Source organism: Crinia signifera, chromosome 1 (assembly GCF_055691185.1).
Source record: "Crinia signifera chromosome 1, ASM5569118v1, whole genome shotgun sequence".
NCBI classification, from domain to species: Eukaryota; Metazoa; Chordata; class Amphibia; order Anura; family Myobatrachidae; genus Crinia; species Crinia signifera.
Genome location: NC_139217.1, coordinates 243586428 through 243602124, shown reverse-complemented (window position 1 = coordinate 243602124; position 15697 = coordinate 243586428). Strand labels below are relative to the sequence as shown.

The following is a 15697-nucleotide window of genomic DNA, read 5'->3' as shown; positions in this document are numbered from 1 at the left end:
GATCTGGCCGGGCGGCGGGCGCTGTGATCATTCACATATATCATTCATTCAGCAGCGCTGCGGGACGGACGGGGCCGGGCAGTGGCGGGTATTATATTTTTAAAACACCTGTCAAATGACTAGCCGTTCTCTGATTGGCTGAGAGCTCTCAGCCAATGACTGACCGTTGGCTGAGAGCTCTCAGCCAATCAGAGAACGGCTAGTCATTTGACAGGTGTTTTAAAAATATAATACCCGCCACTGCCCGGCCCCGTCCGTCCCGCAGCGCTGCTGAATGAATGATATATGTGAATGATCACAGCGCCCGCCGCCCGGCCAGATCATCACACACAGGCGCCGCCGGCTAGTTACAGCGTCAGGACACGCTCCCCGCTCCGGCGTCCCCCTGATGAGCCCTGCTGCTGACCACACCGCCCCCAGGTCAGCACTCACCGCCAGCTAAAGGTCCCAAGTCGGGTGGTCGGACGTGCAGCAGGTCCGACCACCCGACGCAGATCCGATGCGCACGGGACCGCGCATCGGATCTGAGGGGACATCAAAAGTAGCCGATTTTGGTCCGATTTCGCCCAGATCCGACTGATCTGGCCTAAATCGGACCAAAATCGGCTAGTGTATGGGGGCCTTTACACACTATGGAAGCCATTTATCAGATCAGAATAGATTTATTTTAAATGTGAGCAGTAAGGAGTATCCAGAGTAAACCGGTGTGTGGTCAATAGTCAGTAAGTTGGCACCATATGGGCAACTTGCACAAGGTGGACATGGCACTGGGCCACACATGAGTTTTAAAGGATTTTGTTTAGTTTTTTCTTTTTTTTTGGACATTTTCATACTTTATCGTGTACATTTACTATAACTGGTAACTGTAAAATGTGCCAAGCGCACATTTGCGCAAAGCTTCATTTGCTATGCGAAGGGACATGGTACACTAATTTGGAGTCCATGGGTTGAAATCTACAAATTGACACCCCCAAAAATTAAGAAGTCATTTACCTTTTGCATAGATTGACCTTATGCATGTCAAACATTTGGTGTCGGCCAGAAAACCCACCCAAGAATGGAGAGAATATACCAATTCTACATTTTAAAATACATGGTATATTCCTGTATTTTTTTGGTTACCACATGGTAAAAAAAATATTTCAGAGACCTGGAAATTTGCCAGGGCAGCCAGCTCTATATAGGTAGGTCCTTTCTCTGTGTCCTTAGCCCAACCTGGTTATCTGCATTGTGAAACATGAGACCCAGGTTTACAGACCCGGGCTACCTGTCAAAGCTGCTGATTGGCTCTGCTCTCTACTCCTATTGCACAATGCCACAGGGGTTATGGTATGCTGCAGCACCCTTCTCTACAGTGGCAGTCACCAAGAATCCAGCAGAAGCTGTTCCTGAAAGCATTCACACTCTGCTTTTCCAGCTTGTTCCAGCTGGAGAGCTTCTCTGGCAGCAGTAGAGAAGCCCACATTCTGACATTCAGAACAGAGCTTCCAGCTGTCGCCAAACAACAAGGGAGTACAGCGATTGAGAGTCTGGGTGTTGGCAGGGTAGTCGCAGGCTCTGCTTGAAGAGTAAATCCGGGAATAATCCAGGACCAAAGTGTTCAATAATTTGAGAAAAAACAGTGTCCAAGCCCTATCTTCTGTATGAAAGTGGGGTTAAGTGCAGTAGTATATGTATTGCATGCAATCATCTCATCTATTGCAGGACACTCTGTGCATAACGCACAGACTAGACTTTTGGCGATATGACACACTTAAGCTGCCCACATGGATAGATTTTTTTTTTTTTTAAACGATATGACCATTTTCGAAAAATTGGAATGATTTAAAGACTGTCCTTGTGTGGGCATGGTAACGATGCAATGTGCATACGCTTGCTGAGCCTTTCAGTATGAAGAAAGGTAACGTGTCTGGCTGGATTTGGCACACATCGTTCTGTGTGTAGTCATGATAAAATGTGCCAATGATGTGCAGTTGTTAGAAGAACCATCAAATCATCTGATTGTTGACACAATCATTCTGTGGGCGTGATACTGTTTGGCTAGGAGTGTTCTTAATTTCAAGGGACAGATGGGATTGTTCATAAAATCATGTTGTGTGTGCACCTTGCAGAGGCACTTTAAGAGGAGGAGGCCTGTGTGCAGCCTCCTTCACTCGGGCTCCTAGCCACTGCATCGCACTAGAGTCTGAGCACATGGCCATTTTTTAGGCGATTCTGGCAGCTGCATTCATCACGGGACTCTGGTGGTGTAAGTATTAAACAATGGGTGCAGTGTGGGCCTCAGGGGCCCTTGTGCACCGCACACATTGCACCCATTATAAATACGCCACTGGCACCTAGGCTGGGTACACACCTAAAAAATGTATCTTTCCAATCTGTCTGGTAGGAACAAATATCTGGGGAGCATAAGACCATGAACCATTCGCTCCTAAATTCTGGAAAATGAACAAATTGTTGGATCCATTTGTTAAATCAAATGGATTTAACAAAGTTACCTTAATGGACAATGGGGCAGATGTATGAACTAGCATTAAGTGCATATGCTGTAATTAACGCTAGTTAACTGGGGGGGAATAACAGTTTTTTTAAATGTAATATCAGTGCACCTAACGTGCGATTTGGGCAGCCCGCCAAGAAACGATTGGTGTGGCTATTCCCTTCAATCACCCCAGCAACTATTGGTGCAAGCGATGTAGGACCAGCCTCCTATTCCTCTTATGTCTATATTTTATTATATGTCTAGATTTTGTCTATATATTCAAACTCGAAAAGCACATATTGCAAATCACATCTGGCTATACAGCACCCTATCCCGATGCACAGCATCGGAATCAAATGTAGAAATACTGTGCATCACAGTATTTCTACTATCTCGGAAGGAATGAGGGCCATGCTGGTCAAAACGATATTGGTGGCCGCCAGATCAGCAAAGAAGATAATGGTTTTGTGTGGGAGGTTATTTGAATGCTTCCTTTCTTGTGATTCCACAGTATATACCGGTAAAATGTTCCCCTAAGAACATCTAGTAATGCTGGGGGCTGCTTCTCTCCAGTGTCTAGCATTTGGATGTTTTCTGAAATCTGTGTTGTGTGATCGCTTTGGGGGATGTTTGCGAAATGTCCTGTCTTTAAAACTTTTTGGGGGAGTTTTTTTTTTTCTTTAACCTTACCAAACCATTTATTTATGAATGTGGAATATTTTTAAATCCTTTTGTATGTAGATTTTTTTTGGTTTTATAATTTATATTGTCCGCTTCGTTTCATTAGACAAATATTTTTTGATTTGATTTTTTTAATTTAGTTTTTATTGCTGTAGCTTTTATTATTAGATTAGAAACCTTTCTATTCATCTACATTTATTGTGATACACCATGACCTAGCAAACACCTTTCAATGGTGTTTTTATGTGATGATGTGTTAAAAAAAAATACCATTATAGAAATAGATCCAGAGGGTGTATCCCCAATGATACGTATAGCTGCTTTAGAGAAATGGATATTGGTCAAAATAGTAGTCTTCTAACCCTGTTTAAATGTAAAACAAATGGTCTAGTAAATACTTTGGCAAGTAGAGCTTGACTTAAATCTGACAGTGCTGACTTAACCTTTTTTTTTTTTCATGGTTCACTTTCCACATGCCTGAAGCTTAATTGAAACTATTTACTCTTCTTTTTTTTACAGTAAAGCCTGACACGCTCACCGATATGGCCAATCAAATGACCGAGAAAGTTGGCTTGGTGCATGGGCTTCCATATGTGGCAGACAGGCAGGGGTTTGCTGCTACTCTAGAGCAGGTAAGCTAAGGGTGGAACAAACTATTGTCTAAATTTTACCTGCTGAAGAAAAAACAAGTAATGTGAGGTAGTTGGCGTGCGTGTGTGTGATTCTCAGTGACTGTATTAAATGTTATATATATTTGTTGACCTGTGAACTATGTGGAGTTCAGAAGGGCAGTTAGATCATTGTCAGTATCTGCACAGCCCTGAGAGACTTGCAAAACATACGTCTGCACTACCAGCCGTACGGACGTTCTCTGTGTGTCACATCCATTCATGAATTATGTGATATACTAGTCCTTTTCAGGACTCTAATGTGATATGTGTAGTTGTGTGAGCAGCCGCCTCAAGGGGTACCGACTCCCGCTAATACTTACCTGTTGCTGAGCTGCGTGCACTCAGTGATCCAGCGTGGACACTCGTAACAGTAAACTATGGGACATTGATCCCCCAGCTTAGATCACCTCTGTATCCCCATTATAAACACCTTGCTCATTGCTGAGCCTGAAATTTGCAGACACGTTACACATATACTACTTGTATGTATATATGCTCATGTCATTTATTAGTTCTGGTTTGGATTTTAATGTTATATATGTATATGTACAATTGTACTAGCAACCTCTTAATAGAGTACTGACTCCCGGTTATACCTACCTATTGTTGAGCTACATGCAATCTGTGATCCAACGTGGGCAAGCACCTTTAATAGTGATTAATGGGACACTGACCCCCCCAGATAGTATAGTGTGTATGCCGCCCTCTATTAACACTGTTTACAGAACTTGATGTGCTAAACTGCACAAACATTCTATTCTAAGGAAAAATCAACATTGGTATCAAGGGGTTACGTAGATTGTTGCTTCTATATTCAGCAACATTATCTGCATACAGCGGCTGATTTAGACATTCTACACTGTTTGTGGGTACACATCAGTTATCACAACATATCTCTCTTCCCATATAATGAAGTGGCCACATAGCCACCTGTCGAGGAATAAACAAGATAACATACTGTGATTGATATAATTTATCTAGGAGGATTCAGACGCACAGGGACTCCGTACGTGTAATTTTAATTTGCACTTTGTTCACATCTTGTGTGTGTATATGTTTTATGTACCTAGTCTGTTATATTTCACAATTTTAATTTATTTTGATTAAAAGATATTTTATTATATTGAGTAAACTTCTTCTACATGGTGCACCACACTGTGACAAACCAACAACTGTCTCTTCCTATACAAGCATCTAATTAGAAATCATGATTATGTACAGTATGCATATAATCACTTGCAACTTCACAATGTACATTATACAGCGACACTTTACACATTCCTCCAGCACATTTATGTTTTATTATAATATAAAACTATTCATGTCTGGCTTTTTGCAAGCTAGAAATTGTTGGCAAAGTTTATAATTATGACCATGCAATTTTTTAAGAAGCTTTAAACTGCCCTGCCTATAAATGGTGTGCAGTCTTTGAGAGGTGGCTATGCACAAACTAGTGTTCTGGTTGCTTTTTTTATTCATAGATCACCTTTTGCATCTATGAAGCTTTTCTCCATATTCTCCTCTTCATTGGCTATGTACTCACTGATTTAGTTGTTGTTACAACAAATATAATATCCTACAGGTTCTGTAGGTGCACGACCTTCTTTGTTGTTTTTTTTTTTTTTTTTTTTACAGCAGTAATCATTTACAAGGCAAAAAAGCAACCTGGTTTTGCCTTGTAAAGGTTTTCTACTTTAGAAAAATGGGCAGACTCACACACACAGTCCCTGCACCTCCAGAACTGAGACTATTACATTCAACCATATTTCTGTATTTCTTTCTGTGTCCCTTGCAGTTCATGTAAATTGTGCTGCTGCAAGCATTCACATTAAATGAGTTAAGCCTCATACACATCCCAATCCCTGCCGATGCTGATATTAGGGGTGGCATCAGCAATGCATACACACTTGCCGATGCCGGGCACAAGAAGGCCAGTGGCGAGGTGAGCAGCTCATGCTGCACCATGACTGTCAATGACGACTGGATGAGGGAGGGGGTTAGCAATGCATGGGAATGCTCATTGTTTACAAAACGAAGTGTACACACTAGGCCAGGGTTAGCCAACTCCAGTCCTCGAGAGCTACCAACAGTTAACGTTTTTCAGGTCTCCTCACAGAATCACAAGTGAAGTATTTAGCTCCACCTGTGGATCTTTTAAAATGTGTCTGTTAGTAATGAGTGCACCTGTGTACCTGCGAGGTGAGCAGGAAAATGTGAACGGTTGGTAGCTCTCGAGGACTGGAGTTGGCTACCCCTGCACTAGGCGATTTTATTCACAATATTGCTCAAAAAGCGATATTTATTATTAGCAGTTATTTATATAGCGGACACATATTCTGCAGTACTTTACAGAGAATATTTGAACAGTCACATTGGTCCCTGCCCCAGTGGAGCTTACAATCTGTATTCCCTACCACATGTACATGCACACACATTCGCTCTATGGTAAAAAAAAAAATTGTGGAAACCCACTCAAACAGGGAGTATGCTGTGAGGCAGTAATGCTAACAATTACACTGTCCTTGCTGATATTGTGAACAATATCGCCTAGTGTGTTTGGGACTTAACTTTTACGTATGTGCACAGCCTCGCTGGTTTTTCCCTATTTTGGTTGAAATGTTGTGTAGCACATTTGCCAAGTGCGGTGTAACTGCTGTGTCTAAAGGTGTCCATACACGTTGCATTTATTGTATACAATATCGCATCTCGATTTTGCAATGAGATGAGATCTAGTGCAAAAAGTATGCGCAGCACATACTTTTTGTACTAGATCTCATCGCAAAACCGAGATGCGATATTGTATACAATAATTGTAGGGAGACAATGGAACAGCACAAATAAACATTTATTCACAATCAAACATAATTTTACAGTAAAACTTGCTCATCAGTACTCTGTGTGTGTGTGTGTGTGTGTGTGTTATAGCAAATATATAGGATTGGACCTCGAACTGCCAGTGTATGTACACTTGGGGTGTAATCAATGTTGTTTCCGTCTGTTGGAAACATTCTGACAGAAAGCTGTGGATTGGCAAAAACAGACACAGATTGCCAAAAAGAACTGTGAATTCGACAATCTAGTGGCCGTTATTGACAAAGTCGATTTGTCAAATGGCAGCATTGTATAAGTGTGTGCCGATTATTTTCAACTTTCGGAAAATATTGTTACACATTGAATACCATACTTTGGGTGGTATTCAATCATTGCAGTTTTTCACCAGGCGAAAAACTACTGATTCGCTGATCAGTAGTCAATCACGGCTGATTTCGCCAATGCCAAAATTTGTCACAGATTGAATTACCCCACTTATGTACAAATATATATAAATGTGTATATAATTGGTCTAATAATTTGTTTAGTTAAATTTGATATTGCATTGGGAACTAAAATGTTTTATTGTTTCTTTTTTTGGTGAAGGTATATTTTGGGACTTCCCATCCAAGGTCTTACATTTCTGCCAACGTTACTGGGTTTAAATGTGTCACTGGGATGTCCTGTCTGATGAGGAAAGAGATCCTGGATCAGGCTGGCGGGCTTATTGCATTTGCACAGTACATTGCTGAAGATTATTTTATGGCAAAGGCAATAGCAGATCGGTAAGTTGTGAACACTTGCTGTGACCCCCCCCCCCCATTATTATGATGTTGCTATCAGAATAGATCACTACTTTTATATATATTTTTTTTTTCTTCTTCTTTTAGCAGACTGCATAAAATCCACTTCTCTACTAAAATAATTACATTTTGCTAGTATCTTGCATGGGGTTTGGGTCAATGTACAGGTAATTATCTTGTGCAGAAGTTTTTAAAAGCTAGGAAACAGAGCACTGTAACTGCACACACACCCCCCCCCCCCCCCCCTATATGAACCATTCTGGCACCCACCAACTCAGGGGTACGCTTGTTTGAAAGGGCAGATCCCTCTTTTGTACAATGTGTCAAGTAACCCCCCCCATATTGTCTGTAAATGTATTTATTTATTTACAGTGTCTTATATAGCGCAGCAGATTCCGTTGCGCTTTACAATAGTAGACAGTGATAAAACTAAATGCAGCTCAATCTGTTGGCAACTGTATGTACGAACCGGAGGGTGGGTGATGTCACTGACTGATGATTGACATTGGCCACCAAAATAATCAGTGTGTTCCCGGTGCTTATAAATTTGTAGGGGGTCACATTCACATGAATGCCCCTCATTGGATGTTTCTCAAAAAAGAAGAGATACACCACAATAGTGAAGTCCTGTCAATGCCATTCCATAAACATAAAACACCATTCGTTTGTCACGGCATTAATGCCAATGTGGGGATTGCGTGAGTAAACCCGCGGTCTTCATTTTGGTTTATTTACGTTGTATCTTATACTAGACACTAAATCAAAATTTAGCTTGTAGAACATACGTGTTTGCAGATGTTTATCTGTGCCTTTTTTCATTTTTCCCCTGTTTCTAGCGGTTGGAAATTTTCTATGGCTACTCAAGTCGCGATGCAAAACTCTGGATGTTACTCCATATCTCAGTTTCAGTCTCGGATGATTAGGTAAATCTGCCGGCTTTCACAGTACTGTAAATGCTGAAAACTAGAAGTCAGATTTTTGAATATATATGTTACTGCTGTTTACATTCCTATTTCATTTAAAGTCAAGGCCCCCATACACAAGTTTTGTTTTGAAGGGATATTTGGACAGACACTATTTCCGTTCTATGTAAAAGTAATCCTGGGGAGTTAGAGGGAAATCTGATGCGATACATTGAAGGTTCTAAAAAGCACCCAAAATATGCCGCTGATTGATCCGATTCTGATTTCTCCTTGGGGCAGCAGATTAAATTTCTGGATCCAATCCAATGCGCATGGGAACATGCATTGGATTTGAACAGACACTTTTCGTCTGATTTCTCCACCCAATCCATTGGAATCGGATTAAAACAGGCCAAATTGCACTAGTGTATGACAAGCTTTACTTAGAGTTACTCTGAAACCAAATGAAGATGTGCCATTCCATATATTTCGTTCTAAATGCATTTTGGTTTGTTTGGGTTGTTTCCCCATTAATTGATGAAAGTGTATTCACACACAAAACGTGTGTGTGTTATTATATTAAACTGTTCCCTAGACCAGTGGTTCTCAACCTTGGTCCTCAAGGACCCCCAACAGTGCACGTTTTCCAGGTCGCCACACAGAATCACAAGTGAAGTAATTGGCTTCACCTGTGATCTGTTAAAATGTGTCAGTGAATAATGAGTGCACCTGTGCTCCTGCCGGGTGACCTGGAAAACGTGCACTGTTGGGGGGGGGGTCCTTGAGGACCGATGTTGAGTACCACTGCCCTAGAACATATGTTTCTGTAAGCTCCACAACCATTAAATGATTTGAATGTGCAATGCACAGTTTTATGGCTGTAACATTCTGCAACATTTACTGTGTATACAAGCATGAATGCATTAAAGATTTTTTAATTGTTTTCCTATCTTGCAGATGGGCTAAGCTTCGAATCAATATGTTGCCTGCCACAATCGTGTGTGAGCCCATCTCTGAATGTTTTGTTGCCAGTCTGATAATTGGCTGGGCCGCGCATCACATCTTTCAATGGGACATCATGGTTTTCTTTATGTGTCACTGCTTGGCGTGGTTTATATTTGATTACATTCAACTTCGAGGTGTACAGGTAGGTTTATTCTCCTGGTGGCAAATCTTACAATCTATATTCCCTACCACATATACATGCACACACATTCATTTCATTCTAGGGTGTATTTTGTTGGGAGCCAATTAGCCTACCAGTATATTTTTGGATTGTGGGAGGAAACCCATTTTATTGTGTTATTGAAGATGAACAGGTTATTTTAAAGCAGTGTTTCCAGATTCTCCCTGAAGAATGAGAAGTTTGTGCCGTACAGCAATATTAAGCAACCACTTTTTACAATGCACACTTAATTTTTGCTCTTAAGCGTGTACAAATGATGATTATACACTATAATCAAGGATCCAGTAAATATTCTAAAATAGCATTTAATAAATGTGTGATCTGTTCCCTCCTGTTGTACAGGGTTTCAGAAAGACTTTAAAGGAACATATTTTTATGAGTCATATTGGGAGAAAAGTGCTGTATAACTTTTATGTTTTATAAACACATTAAACAGATAAAATACATACAAATAGAATTTATTTGTGCATGAAACAAGGTTTTAAAACTTGAAAACAGTTTGTGTGCTATCTCAGACACTGAATGTGAATGCCAAGCAATCATTTTCTTGCACATAATTAGAGCCAGTTACATTTCATGTCCCCAGTAGTGCCAGTTACATTTCATGTCCCCAGTAGTGCCAGTTACATTTCATGTCCCCAGTAGTGCCAGTTACATTTCATGTCCCCAGTAGTTCTTTAGCAAAAAAAAGTACATTTTGGAAACTATGGTTTTCGGATTAATTTGGATAAGGGATACTCAACCTGTAGCGAGTTTCATTTTCTGGACCTATTTAAGCAAATTGATTCCCACACATCGTTCATTGGTATTCCCTAACTTTTTGTTTTCTCTGACTTTCAGGGTGGACCACTTCCTTTTTCAAAACTGGACTATGCAGTTGCCTGGTTCATCCGAGAATCTATGACAATATATATTTTTCTTTCTGCCCTTTGGGATCCCACAATCAGCTGGAGGACAGGTCGATATAGATTGCGATGTGGTGGCACAGCAGAAGAAATCTTAGATGTATAGCTTTGGACTTAATGACTGTATATAAAAGAAAGCAAAAAAAGAAAAAAAAAGTATTATAAATTATGTTTATACGAATGCTTTTAAAGAAGAAAAAACTACCTTTTGAATAGTTTTTACATGTATGTTTTGCTATTGGTCTTTAATTTATTTTGCATGGCATTTGCATCGTGAAGACAAAACTTTGTAATCTGGGGTATATAGGGGCAATATATTGTCTGTTGTTTGGGTGAAAAGGAGATCAGAGGAAGTGATGAGCAGTATGCTGCATAGAAGGCAGACACCTTTTGGTGCTATCCTAGTTCCAAAATAAAAGTGGAGATTTGTTTGTCTCAGTTTCAGAAGAGAAACAAATCATTCATTCCTTATACAATACTTCTTTGCACTGACAGGTTGTTGATGGCAGAAGTGGAAAACTTCATTCTCTGATTCCTCATTTCTTATGAATGACTCCTTTTACTGGGTGTTTTTCCATACTGTTTGGCTACATCATGCCATTGCCACAGAGTAAATCTACTCATCAGTATATCACGATTGTATATGAGTTTTAATAGGTGTAATGTAACATCCACAAAGAGAATTTTTTTAAAAAAAGTTCCGGTTGGTAATGCAATGCAGCCATTTTGTGAGCTGAATCAGAATTCATGAGAATGCAGACCAACTAGGAACCGGTGATGGCACTGAGGCAACAAGGCACTTCATGATCTATAATGTCACAAGTTCCTTCTAAATTCATTTTCAGTAATATTGAATCTGCTCACTAAAAAGCTGTAGTAGACAGTTAAACTTAAATCTGGATTTATCTGGAATTTGTATTGTTGAAAGGATGGATTGTTTTCCTACCTGTTGCTGCAATGCACCAAAAGTAGACTGTTTGACTGCTCCTTATGGCAGGGTTGCCTACCTGACCCTCTCCATGAGGGAGAAAATGCTCTGTTCCTGGACATCCCTGGTAATGTAATTCATAAGAAAGGTGTGTCACCACAGGTGATGGCAATCATACATTACCAGGGAAGTCCAAGAACAGAGCATTTTATCCCTGAAGGAAAGGGTCAAGTAGGCAACCATGCCTTATGGCTAGCCATGCTCTTAAAGATTGTTGCTAAACTGTTCTGTTTGGCACCCTCTGTAATCACAATGCTGTAATTAGCCTTCAAACTTCCTCCTGGTTGAGGTGGGTTTCTTTTTTTTTTGGGGGGGGGGGGGGTTGCTTTTTTTTTTTTGTTATTTTTTCTGCCTCTACACTAGAAGCTGTTTTTTTTTTTTTTTTTTTTTTTATATATAATCATTTTGTTTTGGCTTTTTCTCTTTATACGTATAAGAAAATGCAGTTTAGAAACAGTTCACACATTTGCCTATTTTCTTATTACACATAAAATTGCTAAAAGTTGTCATTTTTGTGACCTGTATTTAGTACCTTTCTAATGCATGTATAATATTCAAAAGAGAATCACAGTAAATATTGTAAATATATATTTAAATGTATACAGAGTTAAAAAGAGACCTTTGTCGCAACTGAAGAGCTGTACAGTCTTAATTTATTAGCTATCAAACATGTCTACTGTTTGGTTGTGTGCTTTATACAGTTGAAGCTAGTTGTAATTAAAACAGTTTTTTTCTTTTTTTTTTCTTTTCTATTATATAACAACTTTAAAAGAAAATATTGTGCAAGTTGTAAATGCATGCTGTATATTATTCCTGCAATTCTAACTGTTTGTAATGTTACCAATCCTCAAGTCTAGTTAACTGTGAAGCTCTGGTGAACTGGGCGTACTTTGGTTATGTACATGCTCGCTGAAGAAGTGAACAGGATATGCATAAGCCTTTAATTAGCATATATGTATATAATTCTGGTTTTGTCACCCCATCTACCTTTGTGGTATTGCCGCACTGGCTAGTGTAATGGACTTTTTCATGCTATCTCACGCTAAGCACAGCATATGCTGGAGAACTGAAAGCAATAATTACCATTATTTGGGTACTTAGCTTTATCTTACTGTATGTATATATATATATATATATATATATATATATATATATATATATATATATATATATATATATATATATATATATACACACATTGCCCAAATGTTCATACTTCCAAAAACTATTCTCTGGCCAAAACCATTCTAGCCAGCTTAATATTTTGCCTTATGACATCATGAATTTTGGTTGGAAGGGCATCTGTTCTGAACAGGTGGGGTGAGGCTTTTGTTGCATGTTCGCATTCTTTACATGAATCAGGGAATTCCTGAGGAAATGGCACATTGCAAGCCAGTCTAGTTGTGACCCACATGAGCTGTCCATTAATTGCTTTTTTTTAAATGTTTTATTTTGTTACACATTTTGTATTTTTTATTTTGTTTTGTGGAGTTTGGTTAATGCCGTTCAGTACGCTGCTATCCCCAACATACACAGTGCTATCTGGAAGCTTATCCGTGTAAGCAGTGTATATATGAAATACAGGCTGAACAGACCTTTTTCTGATCTATACGTATGACAATGACGTTTTGCACTTCTTTGTACATCTGCTTATGAAGGAAAAGTGGAGCTTCCCAGAAGAAAACTGTTGAAGACTACTTTTCTGTTTTTGAAAACTTTGATTTTAGCACTCCTAAAGGCATCATAAGCAGAATATTTGAATTCCAAATACTGTGTTAATTTAAAGTGGTCTTAAAGTAGATGCAAATAAGGAAATGTATAGCCTATTTTCAGTGTTTATTTAATATAATTGTTTCTTGTTCTTTGTTCAAAAAAATAAATAAATTTTGATTATAATCAAGTTTGAACATCTGGTATTTTGTCATTCCTTATTTCATGGATTACAAATAAATGACTAGAGACACATCCAGTAATGTAATATGCTCTTTTGAAATATCATGAACTGTAATACTGGTGGTAATACAACAGGAACATCTTTATTTCAGATTGTTTAATTAAGGGAAATGGACAGTTTCCTGTAAGTAAGATCTTACCAGGCATTGCTGATCACATGCATTTAGAATAAATGTTGTTTACACAATGTTTAACTATAGATATAGATAGATATATATATCTATAGATATCTATAGATATATATAGATATATATCTATAGATATATAGATATATATCTATAGATATATATCTATATCGGGGAGATATTTTCATCAGGTACAACAAGCCTAAAAGACAGAACGATTTAAATACCTTTTGAAATTGCTGTCAGGGAAGCGTGCACGCAGCGTCAATCCCAGAGACACCCTCTGCGTCAACGCTACATCACATTCCCACCCAGGACAGCGCCTCCTCATCACAGCTGTTCAATCACCAAGGCAACACAAATATAATGACATACAAGCACAAAAGACATTTAGGGGGATATTCAATCTCCGTCGAGCATCTCCCGTGGGGGAGATGCTCGACGGGCCCTATTCAATGCTGTCTTCCCCGACAGCATTGAACAGGGTTTCCTGGCAGAACGAGCCCGACATCTCTAGCTGTCGGGCTCGTTCTGCCGAGAACAGCCGGGAAGTGACTAGCTGCCGGCTGCATCTCGTCACTTCCCGGCCGCAACTCGCGGCCACGCCCCCTTCTCGTCCCGCTGCAGGCGGGACATTGAATCCCGCCTGCGTGTTCTCGGTCGAGCTGACCGAGAACGGGACTGGGTCACGACGGGCGAGCAAGCTCGCCTGCCGTGACCTGAAGATTGAATATCCCCCTTAAAATCAATGTAAAAATACAACAATCAATACTAAATGCATCAAATGGACAAGCGTAATATTATTCTGGTACAATTCATTATGACATCATTTATTACATTATTAATCACTGGTTAATAATAATTACGCAAGTAATGCAGTTATTCCCGACTGTTCATTTAACCCATTGAGTGCCAGTGTGCCCAACCGGGCAATCCAGCGGGCTTCACACTTCAACAAGGCAAGTTCTCTTGCCTCCTCTTATGGATAAAGGGATGAAATCAATCATCCAATACCTAATTGTAGATACATTATGTCTAGCAGAAGCAAAATGTCTTGCTACACGTTGTTCACTTGTCCCTGAGCCGATGGAACTCTTGATAGCGGAGTGGTGTGCAGCCATTCTATCCTTGAATGGCCGCTCCGTTTTCCCTATGTAGGAAAAACCACAGGGACAAATGATCTGGTAGACCGTGTAGCAAGAATTACAGGTAAGCGTGTGTTTAATGTCAATTTTTTTTGACCAGTGCGTGGATGGTTAAACGAGGGACCCGGCAACATGAACTTGCAAGAAGTACAAGTACATCTTACTGCCCCCCAATTTCTGCTACTGACTGTTAAATTGCTTGCTGCAGCATCCGACTTAACTAACATATTCCTAAGGTTTTTAGACTGCCTATAGCTGGGCAATAATTTGGTGGTGTGTAGACCTAAATCTTTATCTGACTGAACTAGTGGCCAGTACTTCTGTGCGACTTTAGTAATTTCTGGACTGGATTGTGTGTATGTAGTCACCCACGGCAATCTCAGACCATCATCACTGGACTTGTTCTGAGGATCTAATAAGGTCTGGCGATCTAAAGCCATTACTCTATCACTAGTGGCCTCTAGTTCAATCATTGGGTACCCACGTGCCCAAAACCTATTGACCATGTCCTCCATCTGCACAGTCACAGCCGCTGGGTCAAACACAATGCGCCTGACACGCAGCATCTGCAAATATGGCAGACTCCTGACCATGGCTCTCGGGTGGCAACTGGAGTATTCAAGGATGTTATTTCTATCCGTGCTCTTGTTATAATAATTGGTTGAAATTCTCCCCCCAATAAGTTCAATCAACACATCCAAAAAACTGATCTTATGTTCATTGAATGTGAAGGTGAACTTGATGGGACTACTACTGATATTGTGTTCATTAAGGTTGTTACAATCAGGTATGCTGGAATCAATGCCTGCATTAGATTTTTAGAAATTAAATCCGTATCAACAGCCTGTTGCAGAATAGTGTGCAACTCTCTACAGTGGGATCCCCCAACATCTTAGAATACGTTACTTCGTCATTCAGGTGTATTGTTACCTGATTATGGTATTGTTCAATATCTTGAATTACCAGCCTTTATCCACGGAGCGGAAAACCAGAGAGGAATTTGATGATACATTTTTTTTAAATGTCTCTCTCACTTTTATTCAAGTTG

The 15697-nt window shown here is 39.8% G+C and overlaps 1 protein-coding gene across 1 annotated transcript in view; it reads left to right on the top strand.

Annotated features, from left to right (window-relative positions):
- The window catches only part of UGCG (UDP-glucose ceramide glucosyltransferase), a 56673-nt gene extending 43351 nt beyond the window's left edge, over positions 1-13322 (top strand). Inside the window, exons 5-9 of the mRNA XM_083179497.1 lie at positions 3680-3792; positions 7249-7427; positions 8282-8368; positions 9305-9494; positions 10374-13322. Coding sequence (XP_083035623.1) covers positions 3680-3792; positions 7249-7427; positions 8282-8368; positions 9305-9494; positions 10374-10544 — 740 coding nt within the window. The 3' untranslated portion in view covers positions 10545-13322. The remainder of the gene's footprint in view (positions 1-3679; positions 3793-7248; positions 7428-8281; positions 8369-9304; positions 9495-10373) is intronic.
- The last annotated feature ends 2375 nt before the right edge of the window (positions 13323-15697 follow it).